This window comes from Saccopteryx bilineata, chromosome 5, assembly GCF_036850765.1.
Source record: "Saccopteryx bilineata isolate mSacBil1 chromosome 5, mSacBil1_pri_phased_curated, whole genome shotgun sequence".
NCBI lineage: Eukaryota > Metazoa > Chordata > Mammalia > Chiroptera > Emballonuridae > Saccopteryx > Saccopteryx bilineata.
Window position 1 is genome coordinate 174,856,260 of NC_089494.1, and position 21,668 is coordinate 174,877,927.

At 35.1% G+C, this 21,668-nt stretch overlaps 1 protein-coding gene across 2 annotated transcripts in view; it reads right to left on the bottom strand.

Moving 5' to 3' along the window:
• Positions 1-21,668, bottom strand: part of GSTCD (glutathione S-transferase C-terminal domain containing) — a 141,748-nt gene that overhangs the window by 103,973 nt on the left and 16,107 nt on the right. For both annotated transcript variants that reach the window (XM_066279678.1, XM_066279679.1), the window contains 2 exons: positions 15,587-15,835; positions 13,413-13,506 (listed from right to left, as the gene is read on the bottom strand). In XM_066279678.1, the coding sequence (XP_066135775.1) occupies positions 13,413-13,506; positions 15,587-15,835 (343 nt within the window). The remainder of the gene's footprint in view (positions 1-13,412; positions 13,507-15,586; positions 15,836-21,668) is intronic.

Below are 21,668 nucleotides of genomic sequence, written 5' to 3' on the forward strand. Positions count from 1 at the left end.
GTGACTGTCTGTCATCAGAAGGGAACACCCTTTACAATAGCACCCTGCCATGTCCATCCCGGCCAACCCTTCATCTGTACTCCATCTCTACAGTTTCGCCATTTTGAGAATGTTAAATAAATGCAACCATATAGGATAGGTAATGTTTTGAGATTGCTTTTTCCATTAGTCATAATGCCCTTGAGATTCATCCCAGTTGTTATAAGGATCTATAAGTTCATTGCTCTTTTTCTTCTAGTTGACTTTTTTTTTTTTTTCAGTTTTGGAAAATAAGATCATTACTATGATTCTAAGAGTAAAAGTTACACTTAGAGTAGTGCTACTTGTTCCTCATCCTTAACTCTATTTCCTTTCCTTCCCTTCTAGGTAACTAGTTTCTTTACTTGCTCATTGATCATGCTTGTATTTCTTTTGCACAGATGAGCAGATATATCTTCATATACTACTTTTTTTTTACATGAGGGTAGCATACATTGTTTTTCTTTGTTTGTTTGTTTTTGTTTTTGTTTTTAAGAGAGAGGACGGGAGTTAGAGAGACAGACTCCAGCATGTGCCCCAACCGGGATCCACCTGGCAACTTCCATCTGGGGCCAATGCTCAAACCAACAGAGCTATCCCCCAGTGACTGAGGCTGACGCTCGAACCGATTGAGTCACTGTCTATGAGAAAGGAAGAGAGAGAAAAGGAGGAGAGGAAGAGGAAGAGAAACAGATGGTCATTTCTCATGTGTGCCCTGACTGGGACTGAATCCAGAATATCTGCACAGGGGGCTGACGTTTTATCCACTTAGCCAACTGCCCAGGGCCATACATTGCTTTTTATTGCTCTAGGATGGACACATTAAAATTTGTTTAATCATTCACCCATAAAAGACATTGGGTTATTTACAGTTTGAGGCTATTAAGAATAAAGTTTCTATGAACAAGTTTTTATATAAGCTTTCACTTCTTTGGGATAAATGCCCAACTGTGCAGTTGCTGAGTCTTGTGGTGATTGTATGTGTAGTTTTCTAAGAAAGTGTCAAACTATTTTCTAGAGTGTTTGTACTATTTTACATTCCTATCAGCAGTGTGTCAATGATTCAGTTTTTCTACATTCTTGTCAACAATTTGGGGGTGTTAGTTTTTTATTTTAGCCACCCTAATTGGTGTATAGTGATATCTCGTTGTAGTTTAATTAACATTTCTTTGATAATTAAGAAATAGAAAAGTTTTTCATATGCATATGTATGAATTATACATCTTTACTGGTATAATGTCTGTTTGTGTCTTTTGCCAATTTCCTAATTAGATTACTTTTTGCTGTTGACTTTTGAGAGTTCTTTATATATTTATAGTATAGATTCAAGTCAGTTCCATGTCAGATTTACATACATTTATGATTTTTTTTGTATTTTTCTGAAGCTGGAAAGGGGGAGAGACAGACTCCCACATGCGCCCGACTGGGATCCACCCAGCATGCCCACCAGGGGGCGACGCTCTGCCCACCAGGGGGCGATGCTCTGCCCCTCCGGGGCGTCGCTCTGCCGCAACCAGAGCTACTCTTGCGCCTGGGGCAGAGGCCAAGGAGCCATCCCCAGCGCCCGGGCCATCTTTGCTCCAATGGAGCCTTGGCTGCAGGAGGGGAAGAGAGAGACAGAGAGGAAGGAGGGGGGGGTGGAGAAGCAAATGGGCGCTTCTCCTATGTGCCCTGGCCGGGAATCGAACCCGGGTCCCCCGGCATGCCAGGCTGATGCTCTACCGCTGAGCCAACCGGCCAGGGCATACATTTATGATTTGAAAATACTTAGCTTGTTTTATCATCCTCTGTCTTAACAGAGTCTTTGTGAGCAAACATTTTTAATTTTGATCAAATCCAATTTACCAAAAAATTATTTCATGGATTGTACTTTTGGTGTCATATGTAAAAACTTTCTATCCCCAGCTCTCAATGCATTTTTTACACATTTTTACATTTACTTCTAAAGGTTTTATAGTTTTAACTTTTATATTTAAATCTATGAGCTATTTTTAGTTAGTTTTTGTATAAAGTATGCAATCTAGATATCCACTTTCTTTGCCTATGGGTTCAAAAGATCCAGAGACATTTGCTGAAAAGACTATCTTTCCTCATGTTATTTTTATGCCTTTATATAGGTTCTATATTCTTTTATACCACTCTATATCTATCTCTCTAATTACAGTGACTATTCAGTAAGTTTTAACATTGAGTAGAGTGATTCTACTTTATCATTAAAAATTTTTTTTTCCACTGAAATTTGGATTAAAGTTGTCTATATTTAAAAAATATCTTGATGGGATTTTGATAAAGATTGTATAACCTATAAATTTGAGGAGAATTTGACTAAATAAGTACTATTTCATGTGAAATTTTAAAAGGTTTAAAATTTTTAAGTTTTAAATTTTATATAAAGATTTATGATTCTTTTTATTTAAACATTTAATATTTCACATGATGAAACTTTAAATTTTTTAAAATTTCACATGAATAAACTAACACTGAAAAAGGAAAATACAAACTAAAAAAGCTTCCACACAGCAAAAAAGTCATCCACAAGACAGAAAGGCAACCAACCAAATAGGAGAAGATATTTTCAAATAATACCTCAAACAAGGAGCTAATATCCAAAATGTATAAGGAACTGATCCATTTTAACAACCTCAAAACACAAACAGTCCTACTAAAGAATGTGCAGAGATCCTGAACTTTTCCCAAAAAGTCATACAAATTGCCAACAGATATACAAAAAGATATTCAACTTCACTAGCTATAAGAAAAATGCAAATGAAAACCACAGTGAGGTACCAGCTCATACCTGTTAGAATGGCTATTATCAATAAGATAAGAAATAACTATTGAAGAGGACTTAGAGAAAAGGAATTCTCATACGCTGCTAGTGGGAATGTAAAATTCATACAGCCACTTTGGAAAACAGTATGGAGGTTTCATACTATTATATTATTAAATAGAGCTACCAAATGAATTAGCGATTGAAAGAGGTTTCTTCATAAAGACATATGCCCCCCTATGTTCATTACATCAGTATATACCATAGCCAAGACATGGAAACAACCTAAGTGTGCTTTGATGAATGATTAGATAAAGAAGTGGTGCATATATACACAATAGAATGCTATTTAGCCATAAGAAAGAATGAGATATTGCCATTTGCAACGACATGGATGAATCTTGAGATGATCATGCTAAGCAAATTAAGTCAGACAGAAAAAGACAAGAACCATATGATTTCACTCATATGTGGGATATAAAACAGAAATCAACAAAGGAATAAACAAAACAAATAACTCACAGACACAGACGACAGAAAGGTGGTTACCAGAGGGGAAGGGTGATTGGGAGGAGGATGAAGAGGGTAAAAGGGGTCAAATTTATGGTCACAGAGGGAGACTAGACTTTGGGTTATATGCACAAAATGCAACAGACAAAGGATGTATTATAGAATTGTACATTTCAAACTTAAATAATGTTGCTAACGTCACGCTAATAAAATAAAAAATGGAAAAGAAAAAAACATTGATTTTCTAACTCTTTATGTTATCTTCCTTTACAATAAAGAATACAACAAAAACAAAAAGAACACACATAGTATATTATTTTCTTTAATTAAAAAATTCACCTAAGGTTACTCACTGAAATCTATATAAAAATATTTTACCACCAGTACTATCTCTTTTGATATCCAAGTATAACTAAGTAGTATTTTATAAAAGACTAACATTTTTATGTAAGGAATGTCTAATGCTATAGTAATTAAAAAAATTCGTCTAGTAAAATTTTCCCACCTCTCTGCCCCCTGATTTCTCTACCTTCCCCACATTATTAAATTTACTGGGGTGACACTGGCTAACAAATTATATAGGTTGCAGGTGTACAATTCTACAACACATCATCTGTACACTGTATTGTGTGTTCACTGCTCCAAGTCAAGTCTCCATCCATCACCATCTATCCTCCCTCTACCCACCTTTACCTTCTCCCAGTCCCCCTCCTCCCAGCAAGTTTCTACCAGAAAAGGAGATAAATTTAATACATGGTCTGCTCTATATCATTCATATACATAATATAATAACATAATACATATGTGATCTGCCTATCTGTCTATGTGTGTACTATGGCACTGAATCAGGAATCCCACTAAGCCTGTAACAAACTCGTTCTTTGTAATCATCTTATATTTTAAATGATTTAATATAAACTCCATCTAAATATACTATCTTTCAGAGGCTTTTAGCTTCATATTAAAATGCAGTTTAAGTAAAAGATTGTATTAGTTTTTGGTAAAGCACCAAAATGCTTGTTGAGAACTTCATTCTTGAAAAAAGGGAAAACAGTTATAAATTTGTAGAGTTTTGAGTCAAATATGGTCAAGTTTTGGATTCAGAGCTAAGTATAACTTAGAGAAGTGAAAAACATTTATATTCGGAATTTCTAAGAAAAATGGGGGAAGAACTTCAATCTCATTCTTCTTGTGTGGTTTTAGTATTTTAAATGCCAAATTATTCAAAATATAACAGATTATAATCTAAAGTTATTCAATATAAACAAACAAATATGTTGGGGATATTATATCCTTATACTTCTTACCAGAGAACCATTTTCTAAAAGTAAGAAAACAAATATGTTAATTTTGAGTCTGGTATAGTGTGGTAAACTGGAAAAATAAGAATCTGAGACTTGTATTTTAGAAAAATAATTTCTTTTCTTTTTGGAATTTTCTGAAGTGAGAAATGGGGAGGCAGAGAGACAGACTCCTGCATGCGCTGGACCGGGATCCACCCAGCATGCCCACTAGGGGGCGATGCTCTGCCCGACTGGGCCGTTGCTCTGTTGCAACCGAAGCCATTCTAGTGCCTGAGGTGGAGGCCATGGAGCCATCCTCAGCACCTGGGCCAATTTTGCTCCAGTGGAGCCTTGGCTGCAGGAGGGGAAGAGAGAGATAGGGAGAAAGGAGAGGGGGAAGGGTGGAGAAGCAGATGAGCGCCTTTCCTCTGTGCCCTGGCCGGAAATTGAACCTGAGACTTCCATACGCTGGGTCAATGCTCTACCGCTGAACCAACTAGCCAGGGCAGAAAAATAATTTCTTGAGAATTATTTTTATTTACATTATAAAGATACTGTAGAAGTTTACATTGTTACTAAATGGTTTAGAGGCATACACAAGCTCTTATATGTGACATATGCCATGCTAAAGTAAAAATAATAATTTTTTTATGTTGGGAAGAAAAATTTAGAAAATGTTAACCTTGTTGTTCATCTTAAGTTGGTGTCTGAAGTTCGAAATCAAAGCAGCAGAATCAGGCACTATATCAGTTACCCAGCATGATACTTCACATATGTGGTCCCCAAAGCAGCAGAAGCAGCATTAGCTGGATTTTTCTTAGAAATGAAAATTCTAGGGTTCTATCTCAGGACCTATATGAGGACCTCTGAGGTTGGGCCTAGCAATCTGTTTTAATATGCCTTCCAAATAATTCTGATGGATGTTATAGTATGAAAAGCAATGGTTTATGAAAATGAAGCATCTTTACCTAAAATAAGCTTTTATGTTTTAGATTCCCCAAATCAGAACACTATATTGTGAGACAATTTTTGTTATGATGAACTTTTAGCATACCAGGCCTTATGGAACAAATAGTAGTAAATAGTGTTATTTATCTATGTTCCCACGGCTGGTAAGAAGCCTGTTAACAAAATCAGTGATGGGAAAAAGGTTCAGGTTAGTCCTTCCATTGTCCACCTTAGATCCAGCTCTCTCCAAAGCCTTAACTATATTTTTACATTGTTTCCCAAATCACTTCTTCTGGAAGAACAAAGGGTGATCCAGCTAATTTTTAGACGCATGCAACAAAAGGGTGGGGGTGAGGGCACAGGCTTTGCATTGAAGCCAATTTTTACAAGTTATATCATACATATATCACTATCTTGTTTTCTATTTTTTCCTAATGTCAAGGATCAATTATTTTCAACCTCTAATATTATACAAAAAAGAAATTTAAAAAATACTGCATATTTACATAAGTGATCCTTATTAAGATAAATTTTTAAATTTAAAACCTCAGTCATCTATAACTGTTAAATATAAAAGCTGATAAAAAGAAAATACCTTGTTACTAAGAGAATATAATCTACTACTAGGATTGAAAAATTATATATCCCCTTAGAACCATAAATTCAATCAGTGATTTACATAAAAGGTGTTAGAACATACTAGTTTGTAATTCTTATTCTAATCATTCATACACGTCTACCACAAACAAAATCTACTGGGTTTAAAGCCCTCTGGAAAAGATTTCTAGTAAAACTGAGCTATTCAATATGTTTCTTGTTATACTAAGTAATACTCTAAACTGGTGGCCGAGGGGGAGGGTAAAGAGGTGATGTTTAGGTTTTTATCCACTACCTCCACACCAGTCTCCCTGGGAGATGGGTTCTCACGTGGCTCAGAGCAAAAGCAAGGCCTCGGTTATACCAAACTGGGCCATATTTCTAAACAGTAAAACTTTGAATATAAGAATAAAGAGATTATAACTGAACACCTAGGTAACTATCTTCTTGTCTCCTTTATTTTCTATAAGGTCACCTTCTGACTCTCCTCCTTTTTCTATGACTGGCATGGTTATTCTGGGCTATGAGCAACTTCTAATATAGGAACCAGCCACTTAAACACTATTGAAGAACAGAGAAGGCCATAAGGAAACACAGCATAAAGTAAGTGGCTCTACTCTAGGTCTTAAGGTAAAAGACTATATTCATTCCCACTGTTATACTCAGAGGGCAGAATGTCACAGAATAAAAACAGAGGTGTCCCAGAACTTAACAAAAGGGAGGCCTCCAGTTCACACATTATTTATCCTAGTTCCTTAGAGTAGGAAATCACTGTTATTTGAGGACAAATGTTAATGGAGAGCATACAATTGTCTAGATCTTCTAGGTGCAGTAGGAGACTGCTGGTTGAAGATTTTCTGTCAGTGGACATGATTAATATTAACTTAAACCTTTCATGTCTCAATATTTATAATTTATCTTATATATAACCATCTGATCACAAGTGTCTACATAAAAACTGTGACTATACACTCTTAATTCAGATATGAAAATCACTGCAATCTGGCATTCAACTTAGGTATATTTTTTCGGCCTGACCTGTGGTGGCGCAGTGGATAAAGCGTTGACCTGGAAATGCTGAGGTTGTCGGTTCGAAACCCTGGGCTTGCCTGGTCAAGGCACATATGGGAGTTGATGCTTCCAGCTCCTCCCCCCTTCTCTCTCTGTTTCTCTCTCTCCCTCTCTCTCTCTCCTCTCTAAAAATGAATAAATAAAATTAAAAAAAAAAACAAAAAAAAACAAACAAAAACAAACAAAAAAAAACTTAGGTATATTTTTTCATAAAAAATACTGCAATTTTGAATATAGTGACTCTGAAATTATTGTTCATATATTGTAGAACTCAACAAATGAGCAAATACATAGGTAATTTTGGGAGCTATAATTTTTACTGTTGGAAAATGCAAATACAGATAACTTATTTAACAAAATCAGGAAGAATCTTGTGGTGTTAGAATGGAATCACAGGTATAAGTATAAACTCATGCTGTTCAATACATAGATAGCAGACATATATATATATATATGTACAGCAATAGATAGGATGTATGTACAAGTATGTCTGTGTACATACATAGGTTTCCTAATAGACCTATCTATACATACTACTCTCTGCTAAGAGGACCTAGAAGCAATAACACTCTATTAGCAATGAGCACATCCAGTGTCAGAATCTTAGTTTTTAAATACCATTCTCCTCTAAAAGGAATGAGGATTCCTCAGAGAAACAGTTGAATCTAGGGATGAGCCTGTAATACTTTGTTATGCCAGAAATTAGAGAGAGTGGTCATAGAATAATTAAGATATTTTCAAGGATCAAGAGCCAGCTTAAAGTGCCTTACAACCCAGGACTACTTGAGCACCGAAATAATAAGTGACAGTGATGAATTATATAACTCATTTAATAAAGTAAAAACTCATAAGTTCATACTGATAATTAAACAAATAAATAAGACAAATTTTTTTTTAGTGGAGTTAACACAAATAAACATAGAAGGATAAGAGCTGAAAATTATCATTTAGCAACTATTGGTATCTATGGCTGATCTATTGCACACATCAGTATCTGTTGCTATATCTATATATCTATATCTGTTATTTATATATATTGAACAGCATGAGTTTATACTTAAACCTGTAATTCCAATCCAGTACCACAAGACTCTTCCTAGTTTTTTGAATTCAGTATCGGTATCTATCCACTAAGGTATAAAAATATACCTACTAAGTCGAATGCCAGATTGTTTGCAGTGACTTTCATCTTTGAATTCAGAATCTATAGTCACAGTTTTTATGTAGATAGTTGCTATCAGATGGTTTTGCTTAAGATAAATTATAGCCTGACTGGTTGGCTTAATGGTGGAGCATTGGCCTAGCATATGGATGTCCCAGATTCGATTCCCAGGCAGGGCACACAGGAAAACCGCCCATCTGCTTCTCTATCCCTTCCCCTCTTGCTTCTCTCTCTTTCTCTCTTTTCCTCCCCTTCTACAGTCCCGGGAGCGAGTTGGTCCCGGGCAATGAGGATGGCATGCGGGCACATGTGGGGGTCTGTCTCTGCCTCCCCTCCACTCACTTAAAAAAAATTATAAAAAGTGAGTCATGAAAGTTTCAGTTAATTTTAATCCTGTTCACTGATAGAAAACCTTCAACCAACAGTTTCCTACTGTACTGAGAAAATCCTGACAAGAAGCATTAAGTGAATGTAAACTAGTGAGTAAAATTTTGTAAAAAATATTATGTAGTCTTAAATATCTCTCCACAGACTACTTATTAATTTGATAAAGGAAAATGTACACAGTAAGATTACAGAAAAGACAACTGGCAGACATCACCTTGATCAAATGATTATAATTGACATCACCGGGCCCAAATGGATGAAATGTGCTTCCTGATACACTGTGCTAGATGACATACCATCATTTGTGGTGCTCCTGCCAAAAATGCCCGACTTGAATCTAACCATTCGGAGACAATTAAAACTAAAGAGATATGATGACTAAATGTATGACAGTCTAAGACTATAGATTGGATAATAGCATGTACCGAATCAAATGTGCTATTTTGGTAATTGTAATATGGCTATATAAGAAACAAATCCTTATTCTTAAAAGAGATCGTTAAGTATATATTTAGAACCAGAGGCATGATGTCTGCAACTTATTCCCAAACAGTCCATAAAAATATAATAATAATAATGTATATTAAATCTTCAGTTTTTTTCTTCAAACTAAAAGAAAAAACTCAATTATTTTAGCCTTTTAAATCTATGTGAGGCAAAGAATTCTAAAAGTTGCTTATTTTAAACAGAAAATTGGGAATATATAAAAAATCTGTAGTCTAAATTCAATTTAATAAAAAAGTACTGAGTATTTATATATAAGGACCCTATATTAAAGAGTTGACAGTCTGTTGAAAAAGAAAAACACACATACAAGCAATTATAGTATAAGAGAAGCATACTATAAATATCAAAAATAAAGTATAAGAGAGTACTAAAGGAATGTCAAGAGAGAATAATTACTTCTGACTACAATATTAGTATTACTTAACATTTACTATTTAATGGGAACATTACTAAGTGCTTTATATGCTTGATGGGGCAAAAGTAGTTTTACAGTTGTTTGGATGAATAATAATACAATAATTAATAAATAATAATAATACAAGAATAAACTGTTTTCATAACTGTAAATATAAACCTACTTTTCTTCCACAGTGTATTAATTCATTGACTATATCAACTATCTTTTTTTAAGATAGGTACTATTATCCCCATTCTACAGATGAGGCATAGAGAAGTTGAGAATCTGGGCATAGGTTATATAGTTACTTAGTATTTCAGGTTTTAAACTCAGGCAGGCTAACTTCACAGCCCACGCAAAAGGCTTTAAAAAGAAAGCATATGAGTGATTCTTTTATTATTATTATTTTTTTGTATTTTTCTGAAGCTGGAAACGGGGAGAGACAGTCAGACTCCCGCATGCGCCCGACCGGGATCCACTGGCACGCCCACCAGGGGCGAGGCTCTGCCCCTCCGGGGCATCGCTCTGTTGTGACCAGAGCCATTCTAGCGCCTGGGGCAGAGGCCAAGGAGCCATCCCCAGCGCCGGGGCCATCCTTGCTCCCATGGAGCCTCGGGTGCGGGAGGGGAAGGAAGAGACAGAGAGGAAGGAGAGGGGGAGGGGTGGAGAAGCAGATGGGCGCTTCTCCTGTGTGCCCAGGCCGGGAATCGAACCCAGGACTTCTGCACGCCAGGCCGACACTCTACCACTGAGCAAACCGGGCCAGGGCCCATATGAGTGATTCTTAAAAGATGAACATAATTTCAAAAGGATGGGAAGTAGGAGAAAGAATATTCAAAGCTAAAGGAACAACAAAAGTGAAGGTATGGAGATAGCAAATATAATTTGTATAAGGAAAACAGTGGAAAGTTCAGGGAATGGTATGTAAGATATAGAGAAAGAAATGGGTGACTGCAGAGGATTGGATATTAGACAGGGTAAGAAATATATTAGACTCCATGATGTGTCTTAATACAGACTTTGTTAGTAAAAGAAAATGATTTTTATATGTTTCACAATCTTGATGTCACTCAATAAAGTCAGTATAACGAGTCAGTCTTCACAACATCCAAAAAACCAAATATTAAAAATAACTTATTACAATTCAATCTCTTCTAAAAAACATGCTAGAACACAAATATGACTTTCATAGTGACCGCTACACCACTAAATAGTATAATAATTTTATTACAGAAAAATTTTATTACCATGTAATATTGAAATTGTCAAAACCAAAAACAGAAAATCAAAATGCCACAATTCTAGCTTAGTTTAATAAGACTATATATATAAACATTTTAAGAAACAGTAAATGAAATGTGAGTATACCATGTATCTCTTCTGTGATAACTTCATCTTTGTCATAATATTTATATGAACAAGATGATTCATTTATAAGGATACAATGAGTGCCTGGTCAGGCAGTGGCGCAGTGGATAGAGTGTCGGATTGGGATGCCGAAAACCTAGGTTCGAGACCACGAGGTCGCCAGCTTGAGTGCGGACTCATCTGGTTTGAGCAAAAGCTCACCAGCTTGGACCCAAGGTCACTGGCTCAAGCAAGGGGTTACTCAGTTTGCTAAGGCCCGCAGTCAAGGCACATATGAGAAAGCAATCAATGAACAACTAAGTTGTCACAATGCGCAATGAAAAACTAATGATTGATGCTTCTCATCTCTCTCCCTTTCTGTCTGTCCCTGTCTATCCCTCAATCTGACTCTCTCTTTGTCTCTGTTAAAAAAAAAATTAAAAGAATACAATGAGTAATTAATTCCATAAACTCCTTTAGATATGTACTTCTAACCATTAAAACCATGAGACATGAATGCTTAATGTCAGATACCTGAGTTGGTAATTGATTGCTCATATAAATAAGTAAAAATGTTATTTTGGTCTCACAGTAAATTATTTATGAATAAGCAAAACATGTGGCATTTATAAAACTCTTTTCATTTCTTGAGAAATACTGATTAAAATTTGACTTTTATTTACTAAATTATAGATTATATCTGTTCAAAATTTATACTATAATTAGCAAGTATACAAAACCCAATTACAAATAGAATAAAAGCAGTTAAAATTTTCAAAATATTTTCTAACATTAAAATTTTTCAAAATGTCAAAAATATTTATAATTAAAACATTTAAAAAATTAAAAAAAACATTAAATAGGTCATTAATTAATATTTTTATAAATTTAATAAAAGACCAAAAATAAAATTTATCTTCCTATGAATCTTTGAAAAAGAGTTTTTTCTGCCCAACATAATCTTTTTTCATTCTGGAAGAATCCTAAAATATTTCCTTGACTGACAGAACAAGTACGATCAGTGAGATACAGGCAATCTTAGAAAGCATCACAGAAGAGAAAATGAAAAAGAAAGGCAAATTATTTCAAGGAGCATTGGAAAATCAGGTTATATTTGGCTTAGTATAGAACTAAAGAATATATGAACAATTAAAGAAATAGAATATTGAACTATAAAAAAGTTCCCCACATAAAAATACCTAAAATGATATTTAAAATTCAACAGTCATCTTTTACATGTCTAACTGCATTTCTGAGAGTAAGAAAAACTAATAAGGCCTTAAAAAGGGGTTAGGGAACTGAAAAACAGTGCAATGATCTTGAAATGGGGCCACAGCTGCCTGGAGGGTATTTGCTAATGATAGGAGTCAGGCTTTCACTGTAAAACAAAGAAGAGAGGCTAGGATCCCTACCCAGCATGGTGAAGAGTTGGAACTATTACTACATGAGAACAGAAACCTTGAAAACTTATATTCCCTATGAAAAGATGCATTAAAACAAAAACCAAAACAAAAAAGACTACTGAACAGCAAAGGAAAATGGTAGGTAATCTGCTTACTTAAACTTCAGCTCTGAATAGAAAAGGTTGAAGAAATCTCAAGCTGAAAAATTAATACTAAGTGGTCTTAAATTCTAATACATTGAAGTGCCCAGCAAAGCAAATATAAATCCTTTCTATGGGAATTTACTCTTAACTCCACAAAACGCCAGAAGATTCTAACAGATTTAGGTAACCTAAAAATGAGTTTACAATCTAAAATTACAAAACTAACAGGAAAATAAGAAGCCAGGAGTAAAGTGAACAGAAATAACAAAGAGCAGAATTAGATCTCTACTGACGTCAGCTATAAAAAAAACCAAATACATACTATAAAATAACTTTAAAAAATTATAAAAAGAGAAAATGGAAATGTGGGCCAAAAGTTATCAAAAACAAAAATAATTTCTAGCAATGAAAATATATTTAACTAAAAACTATAAATATATTTTTTCAAACAATTTTTTAAATAATTGGGGGAAATAATTTTGGACTAGTTATTAGATGATCAGGAATTTTTGTTAGTATTTGTTATGTGTGATAATGACATGGTGATTATTTAAGATGTCAATATTTTTTTTTAGCTGTGTGTACTATTATATTACATAATGTCTGGGATTTGCTTCAAAATAGCTCAGCAAAGAAAAAAGGAACAAATGAAGCAAATGTTAGAAAAATGTGGGAATCATTAAATGTGAGTGATATATATACATCATGAAATTTTTATAGTATAAATAAAATGCATATTCAATGGATAGAAAAATCAGAATTTTAGAGATATTCAAAAAGAGAATTGAGAATTAGAAGATGGATCTGAAGTGGCTATCCAGATTATGGATAAAATTTAAGGGAGAAAAAAAAAAAGAAAGAAGCCTCACCTTCCTTTGGGCTCACTGCTGCAGGAAGACTGTTCCAGTCAAGGGTCCAAGTAGGGCAAGGGTGAGGAGAAAACATCACATCAATGCCTTTTTCCTAGAAAAGAAAATAGGCTCTTTCCAAATTACAGAATTAATAAAATTCTATTAAGTTCTACAAGGCCAAATTTCTATTTTCTATACTAGCAGGAAGAACATAAATATCAACAATCAGCAGGTTTTTCTCAAAGTATTTGGTTACATAAGAAAAATAACAGCAAGTTTTTTGATATTTACTTTACTATTAGTTTTTATATTGAGATAATAAAAAGTAATGACATTTTAAAATTATTACCTGAAAATACATAGAAGTAATAAGCTACCTAGAAGTATACTGGGTGTCAAAGAGAAAAGTCACCTAAGAATAAAATTTTAGCAAAAACAATCCATAAAGAGATGATCAAAAACTGACTGACTCTACATATGTCCATCAATAACTATATTTACATATACGAAAATTGCTACAACCTAGAAGCTATATGTACAGGACCAAAAAGCCACTAAAATATCACCCATAATAGTCTCTAGAAAAGGATTTTTCTGGTTTAACCAAACAATTTCCAAAATTTTCAAGAATGAGGAATATTTTTCAATATAACAAAAAATTCTCAGGCTTCTTTCCCATGTTAAAAGTTGTACTTTTATCTATTTAATCAAAGGACAGTAGCATGGCGTACACATGGATTCCCAAACTCTTCCCTGTTAAATTTTGGGTCCATGTATATCAATGGTTCATGACTTTTTTTTTTTAATCTCCAGTAATGTCCTATTCAAAAGAAAAATCCCTGAGGATCTATCGTTAACCTGTTATATCAGTTAGCTCATGAGATTGTTTTCCAATTTAAAAACTAGCTGAATTTCTGTCCCCCCTCAAATAGTGTAAAAATTTTTTTGTTGGAGTAGAGATATTAATATTAGGTCTAGAGGTCTAGAAAGATACACATTCTTTACCTCTCTGACATCATTTACTACCTCTCTCTGACTTTCCTCATTCCAATCTAGCCATATTGAACTTCTTACTATTCTTCATTTTACCAAACTCATTCCTATTTTAGGGTCTTTTAAGAATATAACTGTATTGACAGATAGTTTATATGTCATGAAATTTATCCCTTTAAGGCACACAATTCAATCATTTTTAGAATATTTACAGTTGAGCAACTATCATCACCAACTATTTTGAGGATATTTTCATCACCTCAAAAAGAAGCCCATACCATTAGCAGACACTCTTCATCCTCCCCATCTCAGCTCCCTGTCCTAGGCAACTACTACTCTACTTTGCCTGTATACATTTTCTCAGTCTTTTTACTAGAGGAATCCTCTGTCTAGCATACTTTCTCCAAATCTTCAATTAGTTCAGGTTATTTGCTCAATATCTTACTTCATCAGATAACCCTTCTTGAAGATCTACCTAAAAAGGACTCCCATCCCGACCTCCTCCACTCTCTTATCCCACATTATTTTTTACAGCACTTATCATTACCTAATGTGTTTCCCTTTGTTTAGTTCCCCACCAGAATGTAAGCACCATGAGAACAGTTCAATTTGTTCTTCATATATCCAATATTCAGTTCAGTGCCTGGTACTTAGCAGACACATGCATATTTTTTGGACTAACCAAATAAATTTTAAACTTCTGGAACATAAGAAAAATTGTGGAGATAAGATTGTGCCAAAGAATACAGATGGAGAAAAAAAGGTGAGATGTAAGTATTCCTAAGAAATACTTAACTATTTTATACTTGCATTAGTATCAGTTTTATGTGTCCTCATGTAATTGACACAAAATACTGTGACTATACAGAAATAAAAAATTACTATATAAAAAAATCAATACATTCTCATAGTACATTAGTTTAATATACTGTAATATTTTACTGCCTTTTAAAAAGTTTTCATAAAAATGTTGCTTACAAATATATATTCTGACTTATTTGGCTCCAAAGACACATAATATTAAAAACCTTCCATTTATTATATCTCACTTAAATGCCAAACACTAATAAAAATATTAATAGGTCAACAGTGATATAAGATAGCTACAAATAAAATTTACAACAAATGATTGTAGAATGCTCAGCAACATTATCACATGGAATTTTTCAAAGAAAATTTTAATGAAACAATTTAAATACCATTAACTTGGTCATAGTGGGTCTCGGTCCTCCTATAAATGAAGGATCATTTTGTTCGTCTACACCTGGGGCCTCAATTAAGTTTGGATGCTGTTCATCTGAGGTCAGCAACTCTGGTAAGTGGAAAAAGTGGATCCCACACTGAGACGCTGCTGATTTTACTCTCGGTACTTCCTGAATCCTCTGGTACCAAGCGGCCAGCAGCGGAAATTCTACCAGCTTTTCAGAAAGTTTCTTGTAGATAATTAACTAGGTAGGAAAAGAACAAAACACATTATTACATATTTTTTGTTTACAACATATATTTTGAAGTAATTATACATATCATAAAGTTTACACATATTAAGTGTACAGTTCAAATGAGTTTTAGTAAATTTATATAGTTGTGCAACTACCACTATAAGCTAGTATTAGAACACTTAAGTCACACCAAAAAGCTCCCTTGTGACCATTTACAGCCAATCTCTGGCCCCTTTGTGAGTTTGCAGGTAATCACTATTCTACTTTCCATGTGTGTGATTTTGCCTTTTCTAGAATTTCATATAAATAAAATCATAAAATGTTTCTGCTTTTTTTTCACTTAGCATTATGTTTTTGAGATTTATCTAGCTAGTTGCATTTATCAGTAAGTTTGTTTCTGTTTTATTATGATACAGCACTTAAAGTAAGGATTTGATTTATTCTAACTAGAACAATTTGAAACCATTACTCCTGATGTAAATTAATTTCTGTTTTCTCTTGCAGATGCTTTCTCCCTTGCACCACCACCAAACTTCTTTTTCTTTAAAATTACAGTGTTCAGGCCTGACCTGCGGTGGTGCAGTGGGTAAAGCATCAACCTGGAATGCTGAGGTTGCTGGTTCAAAACCCTGACTTCCCTGGTCAAGGAACATATGGGAGTTGATGCTTCCTGCTCCTCCTCCCTTCTCTCTCTCCTCTCTAAAATGAATAAAGTAAAATCTTTTAAAATTACAATGTTCGGCCCTGGCCGGTTGGCTCAGCGGTAGAGCGTCGGACTAGCGTGCGGAGGACCCGGGTTCGATTCCCGGCCAGGGCACACAGGAGAAGCGCCCATTTGCTTCTCCACCCCTCCGCCGCGCTTTCCTCTCTGTCTCTCTCTTCCCCTCCCGCAGCCAAGGCTCCATTGGAGTAAAGATGGCCCGGGCGCTGGGGATGGCTCTGTGGCCTCTGCCTCAGGCGCTAGAGTGGCTCTGGTTGCAACATGGCGATGCCTAGGATGGGCAGAGCGTGGCCCCATGGTGGGCATGCCGGGTGGATCCTGGTCGGGCACATGCGGGAGTCTGTCTGACTGTCTCTCCCTGTTTCCAGCTTCAGAAAAATGAAAAAAAAATAAAAATAAAAAAAATAAAATTACAATGTTCTTTCTTCTTTGTGAGGCACTGAATGTTGTTTCTATAGAAATAGTTATAATGTCACAAACAGGTTATGATTTATGATTATGAACAAATAAATAAGTAAAAAGCTCATTACAGAAAATCTCTACAAATATATCTAGCAATAGTACCACAGCAGGAGCCAGAAAACACACAAAATTAATTTTAAAATTCACATATACATTTACTCTATTTTAATTGGACTTTAAAGTTAAATAAGCACACAATTTATTATGAGGACTGGGTTTATGTTCAACTCTGTACAATGTACACTTAAAATGGTGCCTCACACAAAAAAATGTAAGCTATTTTGTGAGTAATAATGATCTAGGAACCATTTATTACCTTCAAAAAATAATCACCAATTTCTCATACTGCTTTTTATGACCCATCAGGAGATTGTGAAATCAAATAGATTAAAAAATGAACTAAGATATAAGGAACAAGACAAGGATGCCTACTTCCACTGTTTCTATTCAATATATCATCAGAAGTCCTAGCCACATCAACCAGATAAGACAGAAATAAAAGGCATCCGAATTGAAAATAAAAAAGTAAAATTCTCATTATTTGCAGATGACATGATACTATATATAGAAAACCCTAATGACTCTACAAAAAAAACTATTAAAACTAATAAATGACTTCAGTAAAGATTCAGGATACAGAATCAATATATAGAAGTCTGTTGCACTTTTATACACCTATAACAAATGATCAAAAAAAGAAATTAAGAAAATAATTCTGTTCTTAATAAATAGAAAAAATTTACAAAACAGGTGAAAGACCTATATTCCTCTGAAAGCTACAAGACATTAAAGAAAGAAACTAAACAGATACAAATAAATGGAAGGCTACACCCTGCTCATGTATTAGAAGGATTAATATTATTAAAATGTCATTACTGTGGGCCCTAGCCAGCTGGCGCAGTGGATAGAGCATTGTGCCGGTGTGTCAAGGTTGCAGGTTTGATTCCCCCATCAGGACACATGAGAAGCAATCAATGCCTGCACAACTAAATGGAATAACTAAGTGGAACAATGAATTTATGCTTCTCTCTCCCTTTCTCTTTCTCTCTCTCTCTCTCTCTCTCTCTCTCTCTCCATTCTCCCCCTCTCAAATCAATGGAAAAAAAATTTCTTTAAATGTCATTACTACCTAGAGTAATATACATATTCAATGCAATTTCTGTTAATGACAAAGACAATCTTTCAAAATTAGAAGTAATCCTAAAATTTATATGAAACCAATAAAGACCCCAAATAGCCAAACAAATCCTGAGAAAAAACAAAGTGGTAGATATATGTGCCTTGATATCAAACTATACCACAAAAGTACAATAATCAAAACAGTATGATACTGGCATAAAAATAGACCAATGAAATAGAATAGGGATTCTAGAAATAAATCCTCACTTATATGGTCAATTAATCTAGGACAAAGGGGGCAAAATATACAATGGGATAAAAGCCACTCTCTTTAATAGGTGGTGTTGGCAAAACTAGACAGATACATGCAAAAGAACCCCAAAATGAAATTGAACCACTTTCTAAAGAAAATAATCTCAAAATGGGTTAGAGACTTAAATGTTAGACCCAAAACCATGAAACTTCTAGATAAAAAACATAGTCAATAGACTCCTTTTATAAAAAAAAATCTTATTTATTGAGTTTGCTGGGGTGTGTGGGGAGAGCGAGAATATCAACTCATAACTGTTTCACTTTAGTTGTTCATTAATTGCTTGTCATATGTGCCTTGACTGGACAAGCCCAGGGTTTTGCCCAGGTGACCTCAAAATTCCAGGTCTACACTCTAACCACTGAGTCACCATAGGCCAGGCAAGGCAATAAACTCTTTGACATAGCTCTTACCACCACCTTTTGAATATACCTCCTCAAGCAAAAGAAAAAAAGAAAAAATAAATAAATGGGACTATATAAAACTAAAAAATTTTGCACAACTGAGAGAAACCAACAAAAAACCAATAAGATAACCTATTAAGAATGAGAAGATATTCACAAATGATTATCAATAGAGGGCTAATATCCAAAATATATAAGTAACTTATACAACATCAAAAACCTCACAAACAATCCAACTAAAAAATAAGGAGAGCACCTGAATAGACATTTCTCTCAAGAGGACATCAGATGGCCAACAGACATATGAAAAGATGCTCATTATCACTAATCCACAGAGAAATGCAAATAAAAATCACAGTGAGAGATCACTTTCTACTTGTTAGAATGGCTATTATCAATAAATCAACAAATAACAAGTGCTGATAAAGATATGGAAAAAAGTGATCCCTGTATACTGTTGGTGGAACTGTATATTAGTGTAGCCACTATGGAAAACTATATGGAAAGCCCTCAAAAAATTAAAAACAGAGTTGCCATATAACCCAGCAATTCCACTCTGAAAAAATAATCACTACCTTGAAAAGCTATATGCACCATATATATTCATTGCTGCATTAATAGTAATAGTCAAGATATGGAAGCAAGCTAAGAGTCCAATGTTAGATAAATAGATGAATGGATGAAAAAAATGGTATAATAGATTATCATGCAGCAATAAAAAAAGAATGAAATCTTCCCATTTGCAACATGGATGGACTTAGAGGGTATTATGCTAAGTAACATAAGTCAGATAGAGAAAGACAAATATAATATTATCTCACTTATATGTGTAGTCTAAGAAAAATTAATTAATGAATAAACAAAACAAAACAGAAATAGACTTACAGAGAACAAGTTGATGATTGCTAAAGGGGGTGGGGAAATGGGAATAAAAAATGATGAAATAAAATAGAAAATATGGAAATATACAAGTTGTAGTAACAGATTTTATAAATATATTGATAATAACATAACGATGCATAATTGTATTAGATGCTCAATCATCTTGGAATATACATTATTGACTATAGAAGTAAAGTTTGAAAAACACTGTCTAAATCAGGGGTCTCAAACTCGCGGCCAATTTTGTGCAGCCCGCAGACTAATCCACGAAGTTCAAAATATTTTGGATAAAATTAAGTAAGCCTAGGGGCCTACTTGTATTTTTCATTTCTCTAGCATCCTAGCTAGATATTAGCTTAGTTAACAGCAGTTGTAATGTGAACTACAGTTTCTGGTCGTTTTGTGACACTGAGTAAACTGCATGTACGATTGTGCTTGTTGTACTGATTTTTTTTGTTTTCAACTGCAGTGAGAAAAGTGTTGCATAACAGTTGCCTTTTGTAGACCTAGTGCGGCCCGCCAAACGGCTGTGATCTTGCTCTGCGGCACACCTGCTGAATTGAGTTTGAGACCCCTGGTCTAAATGGTGCTCTGGGAGCCAAAAAATTTATAATTCTCACCAAAATTCTTTCCATTTTTCCACTGAACTGAGAGAGAGAGAGAGAGAGAGAGAGAGAGAGAGAGAGAAAGAGAAGGGGGATAAAGAGAGAGAGAGAGTCAGTGGGAAGGGAGAGGAAGTAGGGGGAAGGGAGAGAGAGAGAAGCATCAACTTGTTCCACTTATTTTTTCTATTTGGTTTGCCTCATTGGCTGCTTCTCATATGTGCCCTGACTGGGGATCAAACCCATGGCCTTGGTGTGCCAGGACAATGTTCTATCCACTGAAAACGTAGCCAGGGCCTCACCCAAATTCTTAATTGCTAGGAAATAAATTATGTGCTAAGGAAAGTGAGCTTACATTGTGATAAATTAATCAAATAAGAAATATTCTCATTTCCTCTCCTTTCTTTTACGTTTCTTGGTAGTGATTTATTCGTTGTTAGGTGTATATGGTATCTTTCCTTCTTTCTGAAAATAAGTGGTGGCTACATAATCATAATTCATGTTTAAAAGAAACTGAGGTGTTTTACTCTGTGTGACAAGTCATCCATCCCATGTAATCCACTCGCCAGCAGCTCTACAACCCTCAGGCAGCTCAGCAGGTACTGAACCACGTTCATTATACTCAGAAAGATATATTTAAGAAGGTGGCTAATAAAAAATGTGTGAAATAAGAATTAAGTTTGTTCCTAAAAAAGATATTTTAGCCCTGGCCGGTTGGCTCAGCGGTAGAGCGTCGGCCTAGCGTGCGGAGGACCCGGGTTCGATTCCCGGCCAGGGCACATAGGAGAAGCGCCCATTTGCTTCTCCACCCCTCCGCCGCGCTTTCCTCTCTGTCTCTCTCTTCCCCTCCCGCAGCCAAGGCTCCATTGGAGCAAAGATGGCCAGGGCGCTGAGGATGGCTCTGTGGCCTCTGCCTCAGGCGCTAGAGTGGCTCTGGTCGCAACATGGCGACCCCCAGGATGGTCGCAACATGGCGACGCCCAGGATGGGCAGAGCATCGCCCCCTGGTGGGCAGAGCGTCGCCCCATGGTGGGCGTGCCAGGTGGATCCCGGTCGGGCGCATGCGGGAGTCTGTCTGACTGTCTCTCCCTGTTTCCAGCTTCAGAAAAATGCAAAAAAAAAAAAAAGATATTTTAAAATTTTTACCTGGCTGATAAGATCAAAACCATTTTAAATATCACAGAGTTACTTAAGGACAAAAAAACAAGAGAATTTATTCTTAAAACAAATAAAAATTATACTGCCAAGAGCACAAAATGAAACCCTAGTGGCTTTGTAATAGGATAGAAAAACTTGTTTGACTAAAAAGAGAAGCAACATGTTACATTTATCCAAAATATCT